Source organism: Acinonyx jubatus, chromosome A1 (genome assembly GCF_027475565.1).
Source record: "Acinonyx jubatus isolate Ajub_Pintada_27869175 chromosome A1, VMU_Ajub_asm_v1.0, whole genome shotgun sequence".
NCBI classification, from domain to species: Eukaryota; Metazoa; Chordata; class Mammalia; order Carnivora; family Felidae; genus Acinonyx; species Acinonyx jubatus.
In genome coordinates, this window is record NC_069380.1 from 154670027 (window position 1) to 154696338 (window position 26312).

General features: G+C 38.2%; 1 protein-coding gene across 11 annotated transcripts in view; it reads right to left on the reverse strand.

Moving 5' to 3' along the window:
• MCTP1 (multiple C2 and transmembrane domain containing 1) overlaps positions 1–26312 on the reverse strand; it is a 522244-nt gene that overhangs the window by 86532 nt on the left and 409400 nt on the right. For all 11 annotated transcript variants that reach the window (XR_008300305.1, XM_053225150.1, XM_027037852.2 and 8 more), the window contains one exon: positions 7829–7948. Coding sequence is in view for 10 of the 11 variants with exons in the window: in XM_053225150.1 (XP_053081125.1) it covers positions 7829–7948 (120 nt within the window). In the remaining variant the exon portion in view is untranslated. The remainder of the gene's footprint in view (positions 1–7828; positions 7949–26312) is intronic.

Consider the following 26312-nt stretch of genomic DNA (forward strand, 5'->3'; position numbering starts at 1 on the left):
GCACCTGGGTGGTTTAGTCCATTAAGCGTCCAACTTGATTTTGGCTAGGGTCATGATCTTGGGTCATGGTCTCATGGCTTCATGGGTTCAAGCCCTTCTTTGGGCTCTGTGTTGAAAACGTCAAGTCTGCTTAGGATTCTCTTCCTCCTCTCTGTCTGCCCCTCCCTTGTTTGTATGCACTCACTCTCTCTTTCTCTCTCCCTCTCTCTCAAAATAAATATTTAAAAAGTAAATGTAAAAGTAAGTGTACTAACTGTGCATGTAAGGTGATCCAATTTTTGTAAATGACATGCCAATGCCATGAATATATTATTTTTAAGGAAAGAGTAGAACGCATAGAGAGAATGTATCACTATTTGGGAAACCACAAATACACTCTGCTCCAGACATCACTGCTTCCAATGCAGCTGCTATCCTGGCCATGCTCAGTCCTGGTCTCCTGCATCCACCACCCCTCAAAGCTTCCTTTTTCCCCAAGGTGGGAAGCAGCAACAGGAGCAGTATGCTGCTACTCCTTCTCCTCCTCCTCCCCGCCCACCTTCCTCTCCTCCCCTGCCTTCTCTACCTACCCCTTCCCTGTCCCCTGGTGAGCGCACAAGGCCTCGACCAGCTGCTGCCTGCTGGTCAACTCCAAGAAGGTCCCTCCAAGTTCCTGGTGCAGCTCGAGGAGGAGCCTCTGAGGCAGACCCAGAATAAGGCGCTGGGGAGACCCGGCTTCAGTGGCTGCAGCACCACCATGTAGCACACTTGGACCTCAAGCCCTTCACATGTGGCTCCTTTGGCAAGAACTTCAAGAGCTCCAGCCACCTGTCACGTAATCACACCACAAACTGTGCCAGGGGTGGCTGGCTACACGTACGTCCCCCAGAAGCATGTGTGGCTTCCAGGACAACTTGAGCCTGGCGCAGCACATGTGCTTCCACAAAGTTTGAGATCTGGCCTGCTCTGCTCCTCCCTGGACCACCATGTTTGTCTCACACAAATTTACCGGCTTTGCAACGTGGGAGCCTTTGCAAGCAGCAAAACCTTGGTTTCCTGTGCTCCCAAGTGGTGAAACATTGTTTTGTGGGTAAAAGAAATGACAAAAGAGCAGGGGCACTGCCTGGTTCATGTTTGTAACTCCCTCTTCCACCCAGTACCCTCACCCTTTGTTCAATAAACATTCTGCATTTGGAAACAAAAACAAAAACAAAAAAAACATACAAACAAACAATTCTGCTGGAATTCGGGGGAGACAGAACTGAAGGTATGGTTGAATGGGGCCTGCCTGTGAGGGGATCTTCCACAACATGCTTGAAGATGTTGGAGAAAGACCAAAGCGGCCCGAAAATCAGAAGTTTGTCTCAGAAGGGCTCATCTTCCTAAAGGTCTTGAGGTAAGAATTCAAGGTGTAGTTGGGATAAAGCTGCCAGATAAACACAGAACATCTAGTTACATCGGAATTTCAGATAAATAATGAATACTATTTTAGGATAAATATCTCTGTTTATCTCAAATTTCAATTTAACTGGGCATCTGTATATCTACTGGCTGAATATGGCAACCTTAAACTGGGGGTGAATTCAGAGAGCTTTAGGGGCTAGAGTTTGAGAGAAATCTGCGGGGTACAGGCCTTGGCATCTACTGAGACTGAGGGGATAAGAGCATGGTGGTGAGGTGGGGGGCATTTGAGCAGCGTGGAAAAATTGTAGAAATCTATTGGTCAGTGTCCAGAGCCTGATGAGGTGACGATCATTGATGATCACTGGTGTCTGGGGACACCAATCTGTCCGGTGACTGATTATCTGGCACAGCTAAGCAGTTGATGAACAGCTTTGAGGGCAGTCATAGGGGATAAACTTTTCTACTGACATCTGATTGGCTGTTTGGTTTCTACTTTTTTTTTTTTTTTTTTTTAATGTTAGTGACTGTGTTGGGAAACTAAAGGTCTGGTTCTTTTCATGGTCCTTCTCAGATTTTTGCAAGCTGGTGACCTTCTGAAAAAATTGAGAAAATTGCTGTTGAAATAAGCAGGAAGAAGAAAAAACTGATCATCCATTTTTAGATGTGTTTACAGGCTGTATGACTCAGTGCTGCTTCTGTTAAGAGCAAGTATGTGGTCTTTTTTGGTACTGAGATGCAAACAGAGGAGGCTTGTGGTCTATGCTACTTTCCGTGAATGATAAAGTACTGAAGCAGAGAAGGTCTAACTGTACATTCAAAGTGCTTTGCTTATGGAGTCCTCTCTTCTCAGCCCGCTTTGGCCAGCCTCTTTAGATTCTGTTAGGAATATCTCACTTGTTCAATACTCTACTTATTCAAATATTACACCATGGACTTCTTTGCAGCTGGCTGAGAAAAGGACAAATGTATTTAGTTTACAGGAATTCAGGTCAAATAAGCAAATGTTTCTTTGCTGGCTTGTATTTGGTGGACCATCCCAAGTCGTCCAACCACCGGCATTTCTAGCAACAAAGACAATTCTCTCTCCATAAGCTTTATTTCTATAAATAAGTGCTCTGGGTTTAATGGGAACAGATCCAACAAGAAATAATAGTATGATTCTAAAGGGGAAAAGCAGAATTGAGGGCTTTGCCATTTAAGGAAGCTAACAAAACATTTCAGCATTTACTAAAGTATTTTAGCAAGGCAGAATTTGGCTCAATTTGTGTCACAGTCACATCATGAATCAGAGAATGATTTCATTGATTTACCCTACTCTTTAGTCTTTTAATGCCTCCATTGATTAGGCAACTGAGATTGCTATGTGGGAGGAGTATCATGACAGTACAAATGAATGTTCTTTTAAAGTGTAATTAAAAAACACCTCTTGAAGAATTTTTGTATATCAAGAACATTAAAAGTCTTTTAATCACTAATTCTCATCTCTGGTTTACTCTTCCCACCCATGTTCACCTGGGTGGATTGAAGGTGGTCCTACAGGTCATGAACAATTTTGAAATCAGTGGGGTCACCTGGGATCAAACAGGGACCAACACCAATTTTTGAGAGGTCACGGGGAACCTCATAAGAAGGATTCGGGGGGATACTTGATTCCATATAAGGCTCTGGACACTTAGAAAGTAAGCCCTTGGGAAGGGCATGCCCAAGAATATACCATGGAAATAGCCTGGGACTTTAGAACAGGGTACACTCTAGGTTCCTATCTCACTTACTCTATGGAGTTCATTATTTATCTTCTTAGATTTTGAATTTCCTTATTTGTAAAATGATGATAAAACCATTTAGAGTAATTTACTTGATAAAGTTATTATAAAGAATTAAAAGAGATAGTGTGTATAAAAAGGCTTAGCAGGATACCTGATACATAGAAGTTGCTTAATAAATAACTGTTCCATTTCCCTGAAGAGAAGGAGGATATGGAGGCGAAGTGGGGAAAATGAAGGTTTTCCATCAATCTGCATGCTTGAAGGTGGAATTCATACTGCTGGCTTTTCTACTGTTTTTTAATGTTTATTAATTTGAGAGAGAGAGAGAGAGAGAGAGAGAGAGAGAGAGAGAGAGAGAGACAGACCATGAGCAGGGGGGAGGCAAAGAGAGAAGAAAAGAGAGAGAATCCCAAGCAGGCTCTGTGCTGTCAGCACAGAGTCCAATGCAGGGCTCGAACTCATGAACTGTGAGATCATGACCTGAGCAGAAATCAAGAGTTGGATGCTCAATCAACTGAGCCACTCAGGTGCCCTGCTACTGGCTTTTTTAAAGCTCAAGGGAGAAACTTGCTCTAAAGGTATCCAGGGAGACAAGAGATGTATCAAAATACAGTCTCAAGAGTAATGCACTTGACTGGTGGTTAGAGGTAAAAACTTCAGACAGATTGACAGACTCTAATACCCATTCTGCTACTTTCCAACTGTATGCCTGTTCTGTGTCCCTTTGGGTAAGCTGGCTGGTTTCTCTGTATGTAAAGTACTAATAATGAAACCTATGCCTCACAAGGTGCAAGAGACCGCTGATTTGCTTGACCAACCCAGGTCTTTCCTTCTCTGAGACTTGATTCCCTTCTCTCAAGGAAGGGCTCTTATGGCCATGCTTATTCCACATGAGAATGTTCCCTTGCTTACCACAGAGGAAGAGACCACCAGCTGGCACTTAGGATGACCCAACCCACTGGCTAGGCAGATATAATCAGCTTTTCTCTCCTGGGGGCGAGATGAAGGACATGAGGAAAGAATGTGCCTAACATGGTGCCCAGGGCGTAATGAGCATGCAGTAGTGTTTAAGCCCCAAGTAAAGGCAACTTCCTGGCATCTACTCTTTAACTTAACAATTTCGGTCTACAGTAACTATAATGTGGGTAGTTGGGACAAGCCTAATGGGCGCTGCAGGAGGGAATTTTCCTCAGGGTTTGGAGTGACAGCTCAAACCAAGACAAGTATGACATTCCTGTCTTTATATCCCCTTCATTGCCGAGACATATCTGAATGAAGCATGTATTTATTCAACAGGTTTTTTTTTTTTCTGGAAAAGCCTAACAATTCTCATGCCAGAAATTTTAATGTCATGGTCTGAGTGTAGGTAGACTCAGATGTAGGACTGCTTATTTTTAACAAGTCCAATTGGGAACCAGCAGAGGTGAAATACCACTTCTAACCACGCCTCTTTCTCATATGCACCTCTGAGCCTACAGCATTAGCCTCAGGAACGGCTGTTTCCTTACCCTGTTCTCAAAGGGTTCAGCTCATTAAATGCAGCAAAACTTACTCGGCAAGGATTACATCTCATTTTTCTCATTAAACTAGAACAGGCACCACGGTAGAGAAAAGATAGGGGGTTTTAGCTCCTACAATTTTAAGCATCCAAGAAAGGAAATGGTCTCCTTAATAAACAATAAACACACAAAGAAATCCTTTCCTATTTTGGTATTAATCTCAACTATCAACCTATATGGTGAAGACAGAATTTTTACCCATTGATGCACTTTTCATCTCTCACAGTATTTATTTTCTTTTTTTTTCAACTTCTTATATCATGGAAATGATACTTCGGTTTTTCTCTTGCATACAAAGCTCAAGGTCAGTTTGATTTGTTTTTCTTTTATAATTTTCATCCTGATTGAATTTTCTCAGCTGAATGTACAAATGATGTTTTTTTTTTTAATGACAGAAAATTTGCCAGCCCACCCACCCTCCTTCTTCCTCCTCTCTCTCTCTCTCTGTCTCTGTCTGTCTCTCTCTCAAAACAGAAAGGTTTCTAGAATCACACAGTGGTGTGGTTAATAAGGACTCAGGGCAAAATACCTTCCTCCAGTGCTATGCACTATGCAGTAGAGTCAGGCAGAGCACGGCAGCCCCTACAAACACTTTCCCTTGATTTACATATATGTGTATGTATGTGTGTATGAACGTATATGTATATGTACAGAAGTGTGTGTGTGTGTGTGTGTGTGTGTGTGTGTGTGTATGCGTGCATACATGCATAAACTGTAAGCAGCAAGGTGTAATCCAGGTTTGTTTTCAAAAGGAGCAACCAGTACAAATGCACAGTTAGGTATGACAGAAGATACATAATTAGACAGATTGGATTTAAAAATTACATAAAGTCTCAATGGAGCCACTGAGTAAAAAACTGAATGAAATGTTGTTATTGCTGCTCTGGCATCTAGGAAGACAAGAATATGTGGATAGTGTGTTTGGGCAAATAAAAAGCAGTTACTGGGAGTTATGGAGTGTAGCTGGCATTTCATGAAACTTGAAGGAATAAAATGTTGTTTGTGGCTAAAGGGGAACTCCCTTAGAGATATGTCTAAAACAAAAGATTTGGTAAATACAATATTGGAATTATATTTTGGGGGGAAAAGGGCAGTAGAGAAATTTACATAGTAGTAACTTTTCAGTAGTCATAAAAATTCCTAGAGAATTGTAAACCCAAGAGGATACATGATAGACTACTATTTCCCCTGTAAAAGTGGACCTTTCCAGACAAGGCAGGTGTATTCTGGAGAAGATAACAAGCAAACTCTACAGTTACAGAATTTTTCACTAAGAATACTCAAACCAATGACTAAATATTGAAGATAAGCCCCCTCATAGGATTAAGAAGCTGGAACTAAATTACCACTTTTTCCTATTTGCAAATAATCTTATTTGCAAATTTGTCTCAAGGCAACTGAATGAAAAATAGATATTCTTCTCTCTCGACAGTCTCCCCGAAATAAACGCAACAAAAAAGCAATTGTCTGAGTGAGTCTCATTTCTTAAAGAAAACATCCTGGATTAATTGATAAAAGCACCTATTAGTCCCCATGACACCAATGCTTATGGCCTTTGGGGCTTGTCTCTCAGTGTGAAATTTAAATATATATATATATATATATATATATATCTCCATAAAATCCTTGCTAATAATAACTTCTCATCTGTTAATACTGCCTAACCATTAAAATCTCTGTTAACAATCTCATGTTTGGTTTGCTAAACCTTACAAAAAATGTTTTCAACACTTCAAGCTTGCAAAACACTTGCCAGAGAAAGTGGCAAGTACAAAGATGAACAAAGAGTCCCCTCCCTCAAACATACAGTCATGTGAGAGAAACAGAACTATATACAAATTAAACAGGAAAATAAACATGGTGTTTTGTTGGCAACTTTGCCATGTAGTAGATGGCTGTGCATCAGGATGTTTTTTTTACTTTGATGATAAAGAAAATTATCCTGAAGAAATTGGTTCTCCCTGTGTTACCATTTAAAGTGTGTTTTGCTTGAATTGTTTAAAAGGGAAATTGTTTTAGGTCACAGGTATGTTTTTGCAACTGTGATGATGCTATTATAATAAAGTATGACATAATGTTACTCAACTGATGATCAAACAACTTTGGTTCCTGTACCCTTATGGACATGGTAGATGGCAGCAACTCCTGACTGGAAATCAAATGTAGATTCTTAATGGCAGAAAAAAAAAATCTATGAATTTTTAATCTGATGAAGACAAACAGCTACCAAATAGATTCCCACATTTGAAAAACCTTTAAAGTCTTCTCAGTAACTATCTATAAAATTATCAGATCGCAAATGTCCTATTTGGAGAAGACACCTCCCTCCATTCATTTACATATAGGAAAGCTTTTTGAAGTTGTATGTTCGCTAAGGGTATAGTGACTGAGATAATCTAAGGGGAATGAAAGTTGGCAGAACAACAGATATGATAATAATGTGGGGCTAGCTTTTGCTTCTCAGTCTAGAACTCTTTTTGAGAGAGAAGGCTGTCTCACAGATTCTAAAAACTTTCGAAAATGCCAGAGAGGGCAGGTGGGTTCAGTATAATTTTTCCTAGGTTAAAAGAAAGCTCTTTATCCTCCAGCTGGTAATTCTAATACAACCCTGACACAAAGAAAGATATTTGCTGTTGTTCAGTGAATGTTCATTGAATTAAGGTACTTTATGCACTTTTCCAGGCCAACAACCATCAATCATTCCTTCCTTCCAATGACAGACTACAGAGAAATGTCTTAAATAAAATACATTCGTTCGGTCTGATCATAAATAATTTCATGATATTATGTCTAAATTCGAGATTAAGACATAAAAACAAATAAGGAGAGCAAAAGAAATACTCGTTTGAAATAATCCATTTATAATTAACAATCATAGCTCATTCTTTGGTGGGCTCTTGATTTTAGTTCCTACCAAGACAAGTCATGTTAGAAATAGGTGATACTTTTTATTCTGTTAGGACCAAAGAATTGTTAGTTTTGAACTGATTAAAACTCTCATCCAAACGTGAGTATTTATAAACAGAATTTCTAGTTTGTAAAAATGAATCGATGTTGACCTTGTCAGAGAGACTCGGAATAAGAACAAAAACACATACGAATAAGAAAGTAGAAACTTACTGTATCACGTTGCCTGTTATCTTTCCCTGATATTATCAAGAAGTAGTTCCATGTCAATAGTAACAACAAAACCAGTGGTATCATGTAGAGCTCAAAGTTCCAGACAACAAAGAGGAAGAGCTGGAGGAGAAGGAGAGAAAAAAAGATGAGTCAACTCAGACTTTCATTAAATGGACTCTCTTATCCCTATTCCACTTTAAAACCATAAAACTAAATGCTTCAGAATGGAAAGATGTATCCTGAAAACAAAGACTTGAGAACTTGTTAGGCATTTTTGTAAAAGCACAACTGACCCCTGGAAACTTACTGTTAAGATTTTTACTTTAATTTCTATGAAGGAAGACTGTTGTCATTACACTGTCAATGAGGCGATTTTAATTTTTCTCCCCTAGTGAAATTATTGTTAGGTTGGACAAAATACAGTTAAAAAAAAAAAGGCTGCCCAATGAGCTTCACTACATTGTCAGATACAGCCTCTATCTGCCTTGATGATAAATAATGAATCACTATTTAATATCATGGACTTTTAAAAAAAGTCTCACAATGCAACACACTTCATAGGCAGATGAAAATACCAAGTCCGCACCCGAGAGCAAAGATCTCACATTATGAATAAAAGCACTGCTACCAAGAAGTTTATAATAACCAGCACTGTGTACCAAGTGTGACTCGCCCTACCCACCCCACCACTCCCCACCCCCCAAGTCTTGTAATCCTGAAGAGATCATCTGAATTCTCTGGGTCTGTGGCTCTGGCTACCAAATAAGGCAACATTAAGTCAGATGATTTAGTGAAGGGAGTGAAGAGCTGGATTCTATTCCTAATGCTGACTAGTCCCATAACTTTTGGCACCACATGCATCCTCCTTTCAGGTTTTGCCCCTGTAAAATGGAGGTGATAAGAGTATTCACCCGAGAGGCTGTGACAATTACACAGTTGAGACGTGGTAAGAAGTTAACACACTGCTTGGTACCCAATAAACTCTCAAACCCATTTGTATTATTGTGTAAATGTTTAGCAATACCTTCTGAAACTCAGAAAGTCAACTATGGTCGACTAAAGTCCTCAGGTAGTACTTATTCTGTTACTGAGAAATGGAAAGTCATCCTCCTGCTAAGGTTTAGTGGAACCATGGTATAAGTGGAGATTTGAGCCAGCTGGTTGGGGTAATACAGACATCTTGCATTCGACAGGCCAGAAGGGTTAGGAGCAATGCCCTAAGAACATTCCTGCCAGGCATGGCAGCATGGACCATTTGCAGCCTTCTCAATAAACCTCAGCCAAGCATACAGCTTATTAAGATGGCAGAGAAAATGAACTTGTGTGGAGTGGTAGAGAACACCCTGTTTTTAATGTTTATTTATTTATTTTGAGAAAGAGAGAGAGAACGAGTGGGGGAGGGGTAGAGAGAGAGGGAGAGAGAATCTCAAGTAGTCTCTGCACTGTCAGCAAAGACTCATGGGGCTGAATCCCACAAACCTTGCGATCATGATCTGAGCAGAAATCAAGAGTCGGATGCTTAATAGACTGAGCCACCCAGGTGCCCCAAAGTGTTTTCATTTCTAAACAGAGGACTATAGACCTTATAACCTTTAACATCCCTTTCCTAATATTTAAAATGACTTCATGACATTGTGCCATCTATTTTTTATGTGACATTAAATCCTGAAAATTATATATTTTACTAAATAATTGGATATTTATAACCCACACCAATAAATAATGATTTAGTAACCCAAGAAATGAATTTTAGACAGAATTACATGGTAACTATAGATTCAAGTTCATGAATAAGAAAAATCTCAAATATATCAATGCATGAGACATAAGCCTTATCTTTTCTTTCATGAGAGAAGTAGAAGGATCTCCAGAAAAAGCAAATATTTCTATTTAAGTTTTGAAACTTATGCAATATATGTAAAGATGATACAAATTATAATTGATGGTTTTGATTATTCTATTAAAATATGTTTTTAAAAGATAATTCTTTATTCAGGAAATGAATTAAGGCAAATTTGATAGACATGAACACATGTAAAAGGGAAAATAATTTTTGGCTGGGATCCATATTAATTATTTACACATTTATTAGTAAAATTTAGGCTGTTACCAGAAAATATGCTCTTTAAGGATAAGGACTTTTTCTTTTTATTCACCGTTCTATCCCCAGAGCATAGAACAGTGCTTGGGCACAGTAGGTGTTCAATAAATATATATTTGCTGAATATATGAATAAATGGGCATTAGGTTCCCAAGTCTTTTAACAGAAGTCTACCTAATTATTGTTTAGTAAAAGTAGTATACAGCCACTATATAGCATCAAGTAACTTCATGAAAATGTATTCAGAATTACAACCTGGGGGGCACCTGGGTGGGTCAGTCCGTTAAGCATCCGACTTTGGCTCAGGATATGATCTCACAGTTGGTGGGTTTGAGCTCCACGTGGGGCTCTGTGCTGACAGCTCAGAGCCTGGAGCCTGCTTCAGATTCTGTGTCTCTCTCTCTGTCTCTGCCCCTCCCCCACTTGTACTCTTTCTCTTTCAAAAATAAACGTTACAAATAATTAAAAGAAAAAAGAATTATAACCTAGGATGCCACTAACTAGTTTCTCTCTGAGGCACATAAAGATTCTCTATCCATTCTGGCTATGCAGTCATAAACTTGACTTGGTGTGTTTTGGCCTCAGGGATGGGACTCAGACGATTCCACAGTTAACAGCACCAACTCTAATTATTTTAAATCTATTAAACGCATATATTCCATCTTGTAATGTCCACTTACTGGTGTTAGAGTTCTGATAGGTCACCCAGAATAATGTTACTTGGGACGCCTATGTCTCAGTGTTAGCTGGAGGACAGGTATTGCATAGAATAAGCTTTCTAGATGATAACTAAGTAATCAAGACACGTATCATACCTTTTTCTTCCCTAGATTCAACGTTACTAGTTACTTAAAGCACCAGTCACAAGGTATGGTTCACTGGGCACATCTCCATTGTGGGCATAGTCCTCTCACCACATCCAAATCCATACAGCAAAAGCTTTCTTAAAATACAGCACTCAGGGGGTGCCTGGGTGGCTCAGTGGGTTAAATGTCTGACTTTGGTCCAGGTCATGATCTCACAATTTGCAAATTCGAGGCCCGCATCAGGCTCTCTGCTGACAGCATGGAGCCAGCTTCAGATCCTCTGTCTCCCTCTCTCTCTGCCCCTCCCCTGCTTGTGCTCTCTCTCCCTCAAAATTAAATAAACATTTAAAAAAAATACAGTACTCAGAACTGTACATGCCTAATTAATACCTATGGTATTTACATGCCCTACCAACATGGGCACCAGAACATAGGATGGGGAAAGATATAGAAGAGAAAAAAAATAAAGTAGAATTTCATTAGTTTTATGGATCTTGGCAGTAGAAAAATAATCTTCTCTATTTTGCGTTAAGAATCTAATAGTTGGATGATTAGGTAAATCATCTGCTGTTGACAGTATCTTTTTGTTAAAAAATAACAAGGGGGCTCTGAATAAACTCTACATACAAAAGCATTCTTTTTTTCTTTCTCAGTATCTAACTGGAGATTTCAAAAGGTCAAAGACAAAAAGAACATAAATACAGATTAACAATAAAAGGTACTTATTGAATATTTCCTATGTGCTATGTAATAGTGCTCAAAATTAGGATACGACATGGTTTCTGGATTCAGATTGCTAGGAATCACTAAGAAAAAAAAAGCAACCAGTCACTATAATATGAGTGATCATTATAATACTTGTTAGCTGGAGAGCATCCTCTAATTAAGAGAGGCCTCAAGGGAGGAAAAGTGCCTTTTAGCTTCTTGTTTCCACACTCAAGCTTCATCTCCCTGGGGCCTATCTGCACCGAGATTGATCCTCTCCTCTTTTCCTACAGGAAGCCAAGGTAACACTCAAGACCAGGTCCTCAGTGTCCTACCAGGGCAGTATAAGAAAAATGGCTGGGAAACCTCAGGAAAGCCAAAACCATACAGGATCTATCCTTGGTCCTGACTCCACTTATTCCTAAATTGGAGAGAAAAAAGTCAGATATCATAACAGGCCAAAATGGGATGGAAAAAGAAATCAAGGAATGATTTAAAAAAAAAAAAATCTCTGACACATTCACAGACTATAAACACAAACCATAAAAGTCCTAGCATCTATCCTGACCCATACTTCCAAAACCCAAACTGAACCTGGTCCAAATTGCTCACTCATAAATCATCACTAAATAAATGGTAGTTGTTTTAAGCTACTAATTATGAAGTGGTTTGTTATATAGCAAAAGCTAACTGATACACATCCTTTTTTCCAAGGAGACAATGGTGTATGATAAATATGGTATGGACTAATAGACTGAAGAAGTGGTTTTAGTTCCATTTCTGCTATTTGACCACAGGACCTTGAGCAAACCAGTTTTTCTCTTCTATTTTATTCCATTATTTATAAAATGGAGATGGTAACACCTGCCTATTTCACAGGTTGGCTGTGGGTAACAACTCATGTAAAGTATGAGAAAACACTTTATCACAAAGTACTCATTAAGTACAAGTGTTTTCAACTCAATGCTTTTCCTATTTAAATTGTTTCTGCAAAATTCAAAGACATTATAGACTAATCCTCCAAGAATGGCCAAAATAATAATTCCTCTTTGAGAAGTTATAGCAGATGGGAGTGTTTCTTAGAGGGATTTGTGTTTGAAAGGCATTTGCTGGAAGGAAATCTTAAGTGTTAAACAGAGGGCTTGCAGTTAAAATTTTTGCTAATAGTTGAAACAAGAAAAATCCAAGTCTTTACATAAATTCATTATTTCTAGTAAATGACACTAGCATACATTGCAGATTGTGTGAAATCTAAACTCAAAACAATCAGGCTTTTAAATTGTTAACCATTTTTAACAATCTCATGCCCCTTGATATAAAAGAATCTTGTTCTCAACTAGCAGTTTTGTGAATGTTAATTCCTGTCCCTAATTTTTTTCACTTTTAAATCCATATACCTTTCATCTCAATCAATGTTGTCTTGCCTATGATATTAGCATCAACATTACAGAATGCAATTACTTGGTGTCTATTTGGGCTAGGCTTTCTTTTTGTTTGTTTATTTTTAATTTGGGCCAGACTTTAAAAGTAACCTAAATTTTAATCATAAATATTCAGAATGTTTTTTTTTAAATCCATAACTTATGGAAAGGTAAATAATATAATTTATTATCATTCGTGTCTTGTATCACATTACAAAAAAGAACTTTAGGGAAAAAGTCCTGAAAGGTAGGCAGAGAAGGCAGAAGATACTGTGTTATTTTGCAAATAGGTAAACTGAGGCTCAAATTTGAGAATTGTCTAGGGACACCTGCTACTGAGAGGCACAGCCAGGTCTTCTGACTCTCAATCCAGTGTGCTGCTTTTCCACCAATGCTCCATCGCCTCTAAGGTAAAGAATTTTATTGAATATTGATGGGCTACAGTTATCAATTATTTATTGACTGATCATTTAATTTGTAGACTTCCTGTATGTTTATTTCTTTCCTTACTCTTACTCTGGGATACCTACTTTTGTATTAGTGCAAAGAAATGGAACACCACTTCTTAGGTGTTCTGGTTAAAGGTTTCACACAGCAGAGAGGTCAAAAACTAATGGTCAAATGAGGTTTGGGGAGCCAATTTCATTCTTCCCCTTTCTCACTATCTTGCATGGTTCTGAATAATCAAGAGTTGGCTATTCACAAGCTTTTTGTTAAATGGGGTCTTCTTCTATCCAAAATGTTTAGAAGAGGTTAGCAAGGTGGCCATAAAGCCAGAGATTAGAAAAATGAATGAGCCAATTACATTTTTTCAGATTAAAAAAAGCCTTCCTTTTTCACATGAAGATTAAACAAACAAACAAAAACCCTTTTTACTAAGAAGCGAAGTGAAGGTGGGCTAAGGCTTTTTGCTCATATTTAAACAAGGCAAATTATATAAAGTAGAGGGAATGATTCAAAATACTAAGATTTTAGAGCAACACCATTTCTTAGGAGATGTAAGACATGCAGGATTTTTCTTTCTTTGAGCCTGGGGTCTTGAGAGTCCCAGGCAGGACAGGGCCATTCACATCATCCTATCAATTGATGCTCTCATTGAAGTGCACTGGAAGATGCCTGCATTCAATGATCATTCAGCGCAACACATGACAGTTCCCCTGGGGGAGCACACTTCAAAAAAATCATTTAAGTTGGAATATTGAATATCCTATTCTTTTGCAAACTACAGTATATTTTAAAAAGAAATCTCATCCAAAATGATTAACACTTCCTACTGTTCAGGAAAAAAGCCTGCCCTTTCAGACTAACAGCTGTGGATCATTAGCTCTCCAGTGATGAGATGTGTTTGATGAGTATTTTTCTTTCTAATTAAGAGATGAGATTCTCTATTTGACTGTCTCTTCAGAAAGAAGTGAAGAAAAAATTCTCTGCCTACATGGAAAGGCCCTCTCCTACAAAACAATTAATTATTTCATGGCCCTTTTAGAAAATCCTTTTCCTCCCTAATTTCAATTCAGTTTTTTTTTCTTAAACTTAACACATTTACACCCAGGCCCTCACAGTATTAACCCATTTTTTACCCAGCGTTCCCTCTCTGATGTTTTCCTGTTTGTTCTATCCTTCAATAATAACTATTTTAGAAAAAAACAGGATGAGGAAATGTATCAAAAGTACATATATGCTTACCCTAACAGAGAGCATCTGGTATGGTAATAATCTCTGATATGAGAGAGGCCTCAAATTAGAAAAGTAATAAATACCTACCATTTGCCTGTTGAGGAATTGGGTAGTGCAGTGCTTTAAAACAAACCAAAACAACAACAGGAACAATTCTAAGGTGCTTAGCATTATATAAAAAACTGCTTCCAGTAATTAATCCTTAAAAAGAAACTATTTCACCTCTACCAATAAAACAAGCCTTAAAGAAGAAAGCTAGGGAATGTAGAGCGACACCTAAAAATAACAGCTTTTCTTTTTGAAAAAGCCATCAACAAGGTTATAAAATTCTTGAATTAAAAAAACATGATTCAAGAGTAGAGTAAGAAGCAAATGAAAGAACTCTTGGCAAATTAGTCTCATCAGATGCTTCTTTAAATCCTTTTAGGCTCAGGGAGAGAAAGGAAGGAAGGAAGGGGAAAGCATCAGCTTTCAAAAATTTGGGTACTGTGCTGCCACATCCCTCCCCCATGGTGCACTTGAAAATATGCGAGGATATTTTTCATTGCAACCGTGGGGTGGGAGCAGGGAAACACTGGCATTTCCTGGGTAAGGCTAGGGGCGTGAAACACCCTGAACTATGTGCAAGAGTCCTGCCCAGTGAAAAATTTTCCTGTCCCAAATGCTCCCAGCACGCCTCTCAGAAGCATCGCCAGTTCTTTCACATAGACAACAGACCATCCCCAACTTAGCAAAGAAGAAATGGTAGGCGTACAAACAAATGTAGGCGTACAAACAAATGTAGAAGAAGGGCAGATATATTTCCTAGATGATGGCAAGAATTCTGACTGAAGGACTTAGGGTGAGGCAGTAGTATAGAAAAAAATGCACTCAGTCATTAGCGTTTGCTCTAGTTTCTTTCTCGCCATCTATTAACATTTAGCATTTCTGAAAAATATGGCTAAAGAACTGGAGGTTAACCCATTCTGCCTATTTACCCTCCCTTGGATTAAGTCAGACTCTGCACATCATCAGTCTTCAGAACTTCATCTTCTGGGAAGGGGGTGGTTTTGCCTTGATTTAAATAGCCAGATGGCATCACCACCTGCTCTAAGGTCTTTATTTCTGGTTGGTTCCACTAAAGCCTTTTGTTCCACCTCCAATGAAAAGAGGAGACAAGATAGGCAAAATGAATTTGATTAATTCCCAGCATAGTGATACTTTTCCAAGGTGATTTTAAAGTATGAGATGCTGCTCTTTTGAAGAGAGGTTTTGTTTTGTTTGGAATGTTTTCTAAAATAAACAGCAGGGAAATGGTGACAACCTTAGACCCGATGGATTGCTCCAACTTGTGCCGTTTCCTGGGGTCATGCCACAATGGTACAAGGAGCATTATCATGTTCAAATGAGCCTCATACAGATGCTCATATACAATGATTTCTCTTCCCTTCTCTCAGCTAGAATGAGAATTGAGATGGCTCCCTCTACTGCTTTCTTTGTGAGTAGTTTCAACCAGATACCAAACTGCCAAGACTGGTGGTTTGTTGTGTTTTGTTGTGCCTATGTGTGTGTGTGTGTGCGCGCATGTGTGTGTATTTTGTGGGTTTAGAGCAAAAACTCAAGCACTCTACTAAATGATCCCTTATAGTGACTTCGAAAAATATGTCAAGAGAACCATCTATCCCTTTTCGGGTGACAGGAGGAATATATGGTTAGAGGTAGGAAAAAAAGAGAGAGAAATTGGTTAATGTGTTGGTAAAGCTTTGAATTGAATGCATATTATATACTATAACTTAGGTCATTATTTGCTGATAGGCTGAAAAGTCTTTGTTTATTCAGATTTACTTAGACAACTTATAAATACAGATCAGTAAGTTCTAATTCTTTACTTCGTGAAATTGTGCACTGGGTTTTTGAAGTTGCTTCTTGAAACTTAAAGTCCACAATCTTAGTACACCCAAGCCTTTTTGAAAAGCATAGCTTGACTCCATCTAGTAAAGAAGCACATGTGACAACTAGATAGAACTCATTTGAAGATGTCTTACATACGACTCACGGAAACAGCTACAGAAGAATCTCCACAACAAAATGGACCAAAAACAACCTCAAAGATGGTGCTATCAACTAATCATAGCATAATGCACACTAGTTTCCTTGATGGAGATATTATATCAATATAACCTGCCAGCCAGGAGGCTTGGAAAGTTATTTATTTATTTAGATTTTTTTTTTCTGTTTCAGCTTACAACTTGTACTGATATTTCATGTCATTTTTATCAAAGTCAGAGATGAAAGGCTCTGGCTTTGCTTTGAGAACACTGACAACTCCAAAATGTAAAGCCCAGAGTATGTCCAACTTGAGCATCACGTCAACCACACATGAATAACTGATAAGAAATCCCTGCAATGTTGTGCATCTAATGTTAGTAAAAGTTGGGATGTAGAATGAAAGTGACAAATGCTTATAGATGCCTGGAGAATGTTGATTCTCTGAGGTCTCTTTCATTAGAAATTAGTACATTACCCAGTAGTATTTAATGCCTACCACAGTACCAAATACAGTTAAGTTTTTCATTTTTTTTAATGTTTTCTTTTTATTTTTGACAGAGAAAGAGACAGAGCATGAGCAGGGGAGGGGCAGAGAGAGAGGGAGACAGAGAACCCGAAGCAGGCTCCAGGCTCCGAGCTGTCAGCACAGAGCCTGACGCGGGGCTCGAATTCACAGACTGCAAGATCATGACCTGAGCTGAAGTCGGACGCTCAACCGACTGAGCCACCCAGGCGCCCCAAGTTTTTCATTTCAATAGCTTTATTATTCATAGAAGTTCTGCTCATTCGAAACCAGGCTGCATGCAAAGTCATTCTGGCAGATTACACAGATCAATACATATCAAGGAACAACTGCTTTAAAAAATATCTAAAGACTATATAAAGAAACATGTAAGAATGTGTTAAGGCTGTTAAGTTCATTGAAATTTGTCTTTCTCTAGTGTCTCTTTTCTCAAGGCTTCAACTGGTTCTGGAAGGACCCATGACTATCTGACTAGTATAGGTAAAGAATATTCCATACTTTCATTTAAAAAAAGAAAGTACTTTAATGTTGATTCTCAATTTGTTTTTGTTTTTTTATTTATGCCTCCAGGGCTAATGAAAAAAGCATATTTTTTTTCGTGATATTCAAGTCATTGTATAGCATTCTGATATCCCTTCCTTTTAATTCCTAAACTATTACTAACAAAATTATTGGATTAAATGTTTAAATAATATTATTTGGGGATATTGTCATAAAAATACGCCATTATTAAAATATACTTCCATATATCTTCTGAACAATATACCTGGGAGTATTGTCATACACACATGCCGTTTCTGTGTATTTTTCTAGGCTTTAGAAGTGCTGTAAAGGTTTGTTAAGGCTTATTGAAGATAGTCATCTTTTACATTTTTAAAGAAATGAATCTGTTACCATTACTATTTTTGAAGTAAGTTCTTGATCAACTCCCTTCTTTGTGTGTGTAAATGCTGTGAGTAGACTTACAAATCTGATACCAATGTTTGCTGTTGTACAGAATGTAAAATTTTCCCTAAGCTTGAAATCTGGCTTTAAAGCTATCTCCATCATGAACAGGTACAATATTTAGGGCAACAGCTGGCACTTCAGTTGCTCATGGGGGGAAACTCCCTCTGTTCTATATACTGTGCCAGAAAATAGGATACTCAGCCAAACACATGTTAGTAAAGTCTGTGATACAAGTTACTTTAAAAATTAGTACTGTAGTCTTTATACTCGCCATTCTATGTCACTGAATAGGAATGCCTTTAAAAAAGTGGATGATCAATTACAGTGACTGCTTTTTGATGCAGCAGCTGATATGCAGAGAGCTGTACCCTGCCAAATTTTGGGATGTTGGGTACCATTCTGATTCATTTCCACTCAAATTATCTCACTCAGACTTATTCAACTTACCATGAATATCTTGCCTAGGCTATTGATTTCTGATTTTTCTTTTTAATCCTTCATGATACAACATAGTGGTTACTGTTGGTTATTCTTTGTCTAGATTTAATACCTTCATTTCAATCTTAAAATTGCAGAGCCAAAGTCAGAAAGCGTGTTTTAAAATTTTCACCTTTATAAATATATTTAAGACCTAATAATATCATATATTTCAGCTATCTTGCCAGCTTCTGAAACTTCATCTCCTATTCTGTCTTATAATTTTCTAATTTTCTCCTTCACTGGTCTCATTCCCCCCAATCCCTCTGTTCTGGAAAAACTTCAAGAGTTATGTTTAGCAGCTCTAGCTATGTCTGAACATTTCTCTTTGCAATTCAAATAATCATCTTGGGCTGATTTTAACAGCCTTCTTTACTCCATTCCATCTTTTAGCCTTGCTGTGTAATGTTTACTGATGAATGTCTTTCTCCCGTTTCTTAACAGATCTAAGTGGTGTAGTTACTGCACGGGAAGCCTAGAGGTTTGAACACTAAGTAGACATTTCTCTTGGCTATTTTCCACACCTCCAAACATTCTCTTAAATGCAACAGGGCTTGTGTTTCAATGGTAACAGAAGTTATCAGAGAACACTAGTTTAGACAGCAAGCAAGCTGAACTCCAACTGTTCCAACAGCCTGACTTTTACAGTAAAAGGAAAGGCCCTGGGCCAAGACCACTGAGATGAGCAGGTATTTTTAGTTCACTTGTAGGCCAGCTCTAATGTAATTCTGAAATGTTTTCTTCAAACCAAACCCAACTTTTTCAGGGCTGTCCAAATCTGTTTTCTTTTATAGCAAGTACAAATTCTTGGAGCAAGGGAAGCATGCGTATCATTTGCAATGCTGCTGCATGTCTATGGTGTTGATGCCCGATGGCTCAAATTAGTCCGCCAAGCAGATGAGCGCATTGTAATTAGCTCTTGTCAAACTGTTAGAAATACAAAAACCATTTCCACTGTAATAAAAATTATGAAAAAGAAAAATCTCTCATATCATTTTCAGCCAAAATAGTTCCTAAAATGTCTGGTAGTTTAGGATTCCAGAGTTCTAAAAGAAGGCCATTTCATTTTCAGAAAAGCTTTCACTTCATTGACATGGATATGCTGACATGTATTATCTTTCAGGCGTTTTTGTTGTTGTATTTGATTGTCTGTAAAACCTCGTTTCTAAAAATAATCTGTTGGGAGTGGACACATTTTGTTGAGCCACATGGTACTGATGTATGATTCTCAACAAACATTTAAACTTCTTCAAGTATTTTTTTAATCAAGGTTTTCTGACTTCTATCAGCATGTTATTATTTTCAATTTTCCTGATTAAGTATTACATTCTTTTTCAACAAAAGAGGACATTAAGGAGGCATGATCACAGCTTCAGATGGGATAATTCTGATGTTAAACTCCCATGTGATGATCATCAGTTTCTTGGGGAAAATTTACTTGGACATTCACTGTTGGGACAGTGACTCAAAGACTACCTTGCTCAATATTTAAATTATTCACAAGCTTCAGGAGGGTTCTTGAACTCTCTGGAATTTAATGTCCTCTCAAAAATATGAGCTATTAATAGGTGGTTATTTTCCAAAAGTAAATTTATTTATTTAAAAAAATTTCAATGTTTATTTATTTTTGAGAGAGAAAGAGAGCGAGCGAGTGCGAGTGAGTGAACAGGAGTGGGGGGAGGCCAGAGAGAGAGGCAGACACAGAATCTGAAGCAGGCTCCACTCTCTGAGCTGTCAGCACAGAGCCCTAAGTGGGGCTTGAAACCACAAACCGTGAGATCAGGACCTGAGCCAAAGTCAGATGCTTAACTGATTGAGTCACCCAGGTAGCTTTTAAACAAAAGATAAGTTTGGAATTAGGTCATATATACCAAAAAAATTTATCCACTTCTACTTGCCTTCAGAACCTTCCTAAAGGTATCTTTAAGTATCTTTGTGGAAATTAGCAGGATGCTATAAATGAATCTATCTTTGAAAATAATAAAATTACCATATACAAAATTTAATACAAAATGATCATAGAGCTGAAACTATAAGACTTCTAGAAGAAAGCATAGAAGAAAATAGTTGTGGCCTTAGGCTAGGCAAAGAATTAAAAAATGTATTTTGTTTATATATTTTTGAGAAGAGAGAGAGAGAGGGAAACAGAGCATGAGTGGGGGAGGGACAGAGAGGTTAGGGAGACACAGAATCTGAAGCAGGCTCCAGACTCTGAGCTGTCAACATAGAGCCGGACCCAGGGCTCAAACTCAGGACTGTGAGATCATGACCTGAGCTGAAGTCAGATGCTCAACCGACTGAGCCACCCAGGCATCCCAGGCTAGGCAAAGAACTTGCAAATATCAAAAGCATGATCTAGATATGTATTTAAAAATTAGACCTCATTCAAGTTAAAAACTTTTATGCTTCAAAGACACTATTAAGAAAATGAAAAGACAAGCCACATACTGGGAAAAAATAATTGCAAATCACGTATCTGATAAAGGACTTGTATCCAGTGTATATAAAGAACACTTAAAAATAATACAAAGACAAAAACCCAATTAAAAAATGAGCAAAAGATTTGAACAGCCATTTTACCAAAGAAAACACATGAATGGCTAATAAGCATATGAAAAGATGCTCCACATCATTAGTCACTAGGGAAATGTAAATTAAACTGCAAGGCAATACTGCTTCATACATACTAGAATGGTTATAATCAAGGCCAAGAGTACTGAATGGTCAAGATACAGAGAAACTGGAACTCTCCTAAAATGCTGATGAGGATGTAAGATGGTGTCATCACTTTGGAAAACAGTCTGGTAGTTTCTAAATAAGGTAAACAAACTTTAACTTAACATATGAATCAACACTTCCACTTCTAGTTATCACCTAAAGGAAATGAAAACATATGCCCACATAAAGCCTTGTACATGAGTGCTTATTTATAGCAGCGTTATTCACAATACACCTCCCAAATGGAAACAACCCAATTGTTTATCACCTGGTGAGTGGAAAGTGAAATGTGCTATATCCACACATTGGAATACTACAACAATAAAAAGACACTACTGACACATCCTGTGTCATGGACTCAGAATCATGCTAAATGAAACAAGTCAGACGTACAAGACTACTTTTGCACCATTCCATTTATGTGAAATGTCCAGAAAAAGCAAATCACTAGAGATAGAAAACAGACTGGAGGCTGCTACAGGCTGGAAGTGGGAACAGGGAGTGATTATAACTGGCATGAGGGATCTTTTTGGGATGATGGCTGTACAACTCTGTAAATGTACTAAAAATCAGTGAATTACATATTTAAGTTGGTGAGTTTTATGGTATATAAATTACATTTTAGTACAGTTGGGTAAAATTAAAAATTATAACTTCTGCAGGGTAAATTCTGAAACAAAGAACTGAGAAAACCTAGGCTAAGGCAATGAATGATCATAGATCTCAGATGTATCTTTACTCCCAAAATATTTAAAATGCTACTTGGTGACACTACCTTCATTATGATTCTTTGGACAGCTCTTGCTCCTTTGAGTTCAGAGAAGTTTTGCAAAGACTATTAAAATAGTTAAATCAAACACCAACATCAATCACTGTTAATTGGCAATGAAATGTCCCAGAGGCAGGCAATGAAAATGATAATAAAATACTACCACCCTAAGGTGAGACTATTATGTTGATTGTTCTAAATTCCCATGAGAGGGGCGCCTGGGTGGCTCAGTCGGTTAAGCGGCTGACTTTGGCTCAGGTCACCATCTCGCGGTCCGTGAGTTCCAGCCCCACGTCGGGCTCTGTGCTGACAGCTCAGAGCCTGGAGCCTGTTTCAGATTCTGTGTCTCCCTCTCTCTCTGACCCTACCCCGTTCATGCTGTCTCTCCCTGTCTCAAAAATAAATAAACGTTAAAAAATTAAAAAAAAAATAAATTCCCGTGAGAAATATGATCAATTTGGGGAAAGAAAATGTTGAATTCCTTACCCTGTGAACAAGAGCTAGCTGACCGAATGAAAAAGGGATTCTAAGGAAAACTTAGGATGTGAAAAAAAAAACAGAAAAGGGGGGAAGGATAGTGAAGAGCAACAGGCTGAAAAAAATAAGTTGGATAAAGCAAAACAGAAGCAAATCTTAGTACAGGAGAATGAGGACAGAGTAGGCACTGGCAGCTTTCCTGCCCAGAATAAAGGACTGCTGCATAAATATGACAGTGTTTTCTATTTTGTAATTGTGCTGGGAAGCTCTTTCAATGTGGGCCTAGAGTCTTAGGTTTTCGTGTGGATTCCTCATTGATCTCTACTGCCAAGTTACCTACAGTACCACCTATTAGGAAATAAAACTTCTCACCACCTCCCTCTCCCCCTGCCCATCCATCCACCAAAATGGCAGGAAAATGTTAAGAGGCATTTGTTTTATCTTTCTGGTCAGCAATAGTCAGCAGCTCCCTTTGGTTGGTTGGGTTTGTTTTTCTCAGTATATTACATCAAGAAAATAGAAATGAAAACTGCTGAACACAGCAGGAAAAGTGAAATAAATCTGAAAACTGCTTCCAACTGTTTTTATTTGAGCACTTCTAAAACTCTAGGAAAATCCTCTATCTTCCTAAACCGCTGCATACTTTTCTTAATTTTTTTTTTCCACAGGGAAGCTTAATACATGTGTTTGTAAGTTAACTAAATTATATCAAGCATGGAAAAGCAGGTGAGCCCTGGCAGATTTCCCATTGTTTTTACATCCATTTTCTCCATCTATCAATTGCTTCAATCTAAACTGGCCCCCTGTTCTGCTGTCAGTGCCACTGAGCGATTCTATCTCCCAAGGCGACAGGTGTGGCTTTGTCCTCTAAGTGAACGACCCTGGGCAGAATCCAGCTCACCTTTCCGAGGTTCACTGTTGTGGCAACATTGCCTTTCCTTCACTTATGTAGTTGCCTTTCAGACGTGTTTGACCACACTTCTGTCTAGAAGTGTTCATCACGTTTCCTGCTCTAATAAAGACATCGACTCAGAGGCAACTCTGGATTCAGTGTTTACTAGTGTAATAAAGACAGTGAGACATGTTTCTCTTTCCTAGCCATGGCTTGATCTTGAGGAGGCAGGGAGAGAGAGGTGTATTATGGCTTCTAAATAGCAACTAGAAAAGAGTACCTCATTGCAAATTAGAGCAAGAGGATTGGGTTGGTGTCAAAGAGAGGGCAATATACTCGCTAAAAAAAAAAAATACCTATCTCATCAAATATCGTGGAATCCTCTGGATTGTTTATAGCTGTGTTTCTCTCTTCTTTATGTGTAGTCTATGCAAAATAAAGGGTTACTGGCCTACAGATAGGCAGAACCTAGAAAGGAACACAGTGAAATGATTAAAATGGGCTAAAAATGTGTTCTAAGATTTCTCCTTTATAACAATTTAGGCTTTTTTTTTCTATTGAAAAACTTTATGGATGATGAGAGCCCCAAAGCAGCTGCAACAGTTTAGTATTCAGAGTAAAGTAGTTTATGTATAAATAAATTTTCCAAGTGTATGTCTGGATATAACATGTGTGTATATAAATTTATATTGTATCTATATCCATACTTTTATTTATTCACCCCATGGGAAGTGTGTGTCCATAATTATTAAGTGATTATTTATGCACCCTTCCCCCTCAACTGTAGAATGGAAATACCCGTTATAACGTGAAAGTTCACCAAATGCTGTTAATGATATAGTTTATCTCACTTCTTAGGAAATAATTTTACATGGGATTAATATTACACTATTAATACATTTAAGAAATTTTATTATTTTGAAACCTCAATAGGAACTGAAAATGAAGTCATCTTTAAATAATTTTAATTAAGTAAAATTATTACCATGAAGGAGTAATTATATATAAGCAGTTCTATGCCCGAAGAGACCAATTAACTTTTTTTCACCTTGATAATTATTTTTATTCCCATACTGCAGATAGGAAAATTGAGTTGAGGGTGAAGCAAGCATTTTCTTACATGTACAATAGATACAATTTTTAAACTCTACTTCACAATCTTATTTCCAGAAACAAGATGGTAAAGTTTGACAGGATTTTAAGACAATTTTTGTAGCCTCTTTTCCAGATCATATGAAAAGATATATTTTTAAAGCTTGTGAAATGTAAAAGAATATTTCTATATTATGTGACTTAACTGCATCATTTTATTAATCTGCCCTACGAAGTTCTCCCTCCCCATTTTAAGATCCATTTTAAAGACCATGTTAAAGATAACAGGTGTCAAAGGTAAGAAATGTACTTGATAACCAGTACTGAAGACCTGTAACAGAGAAGTCTCATACCTTGCTGAAAACCTCTTATCTTGTCTCACCTTCAAGACTCACCCAATGCCTTGGCACAGGTAAAATACATCTGGCCCACCATACAGAAGTGGTTGAAATTTGTTACATCACAACCTTTCAATTCCACCATCTTTTTTGACAATTACAAGGGTGTTAGTGCCTGATGAACTGGTTACCTAAAAAAGGACAGTGACAGTCCCTTTTCTGGGGAGATTTTGCTTTCATTGTTGATTCTTTTGTCATACCTCCATTCCAATCTTAGGCAAGGTCTAAGTGGGAGGAGTCCGACTTGATCTGCAACACAAGACGGTGAATAGAGGGAGGCAGGGCAAGAGGGTGCCATGCCCCACCAAAAATCAGCTAATTATTTATGTATGGGGGCTCCTCTTCTCATAAGTGATTCAACTCTATGATGATTAATGCCCTTATTAATAACTATTGGCCCATTCACCATCAATGTACAATTGACATCCCTTGTCTTTTTACTCAGCACTCTGAACTTCCTTGTGGAAATCCTCCACCACCACCAATTCACAGTTTCTGGTGGAGCAGAACCTGTCTCTGGCTGCAGATGTACAGACTCTTGAGCTAGACCCAGTCAATGACAGCAGTACCAGCTCCTGGTCATAGTAGTGGGAACAACGGTGGGCCAATCAGAACAAGTGAGACTCAACTGAGTCTTTGGACCTACTGAAAAAGAGAATCTCTTCTTTCCTGACCAAAAGCTACAAGACTGTAAACCTGGGGGTGTTGATGGACACTTCAGGGACATCTTGCTTGGGATCAATGTTTGCACAAATGAAAACCAAGCCAAGAAATGGCAAGAAACTGAGTTCTGATTCAGTCACATGCATCCCCAGATCCAGACATGTCTGAAAGTATAATTTGACTTTCCACACATACACATATAAAAGAAGGTAAAGGGGACAGTTCAAACACTTCAATGTAATTCTGAGACCTGGAGGAGAAAAGAGGTGCTGTGGGCCACAGTTATTCTCATAGCTATAATGCCACCACCCCTCTTCTCCTCCAGTCAAGAAAGAGAAGAGATTGCAATTATGTGGGTGACACTTTAATGAAAGGAGGTCTCTGTTCTCCCTTCCCAATAGCCTTCTGGTTAATTAAAAACAGTTTCTAATCCCTCTGTGTTCTGGAAAATGTGGGGCTTACTTTCCTGGCAATTGTTTGATTAGGAAAGTAGGATGAGCAGACAAAATGTAATTTGAAATTGAACACCCAAGTTCAATTTTTCTCATTGTCTTAGTAAATTCAGGTAACCCACATTGAAGGAACTAAGTCTGTCTGTTAGACCTTACAATTCAGGGTAAGGAATCATTTTGGGGACATATTTCCTGAGGTGTAAATGGAGTGGGATCTCAACCCCAGTTGATAAAGCAAGATAAATTATTCCAAGTTTATTTTCTTGCGTTTCCGATTGGCTTCCAGCAACATTCTTGGCACACAGTGCTATTGTTCACAGAAGCTGAGGTAAATAAA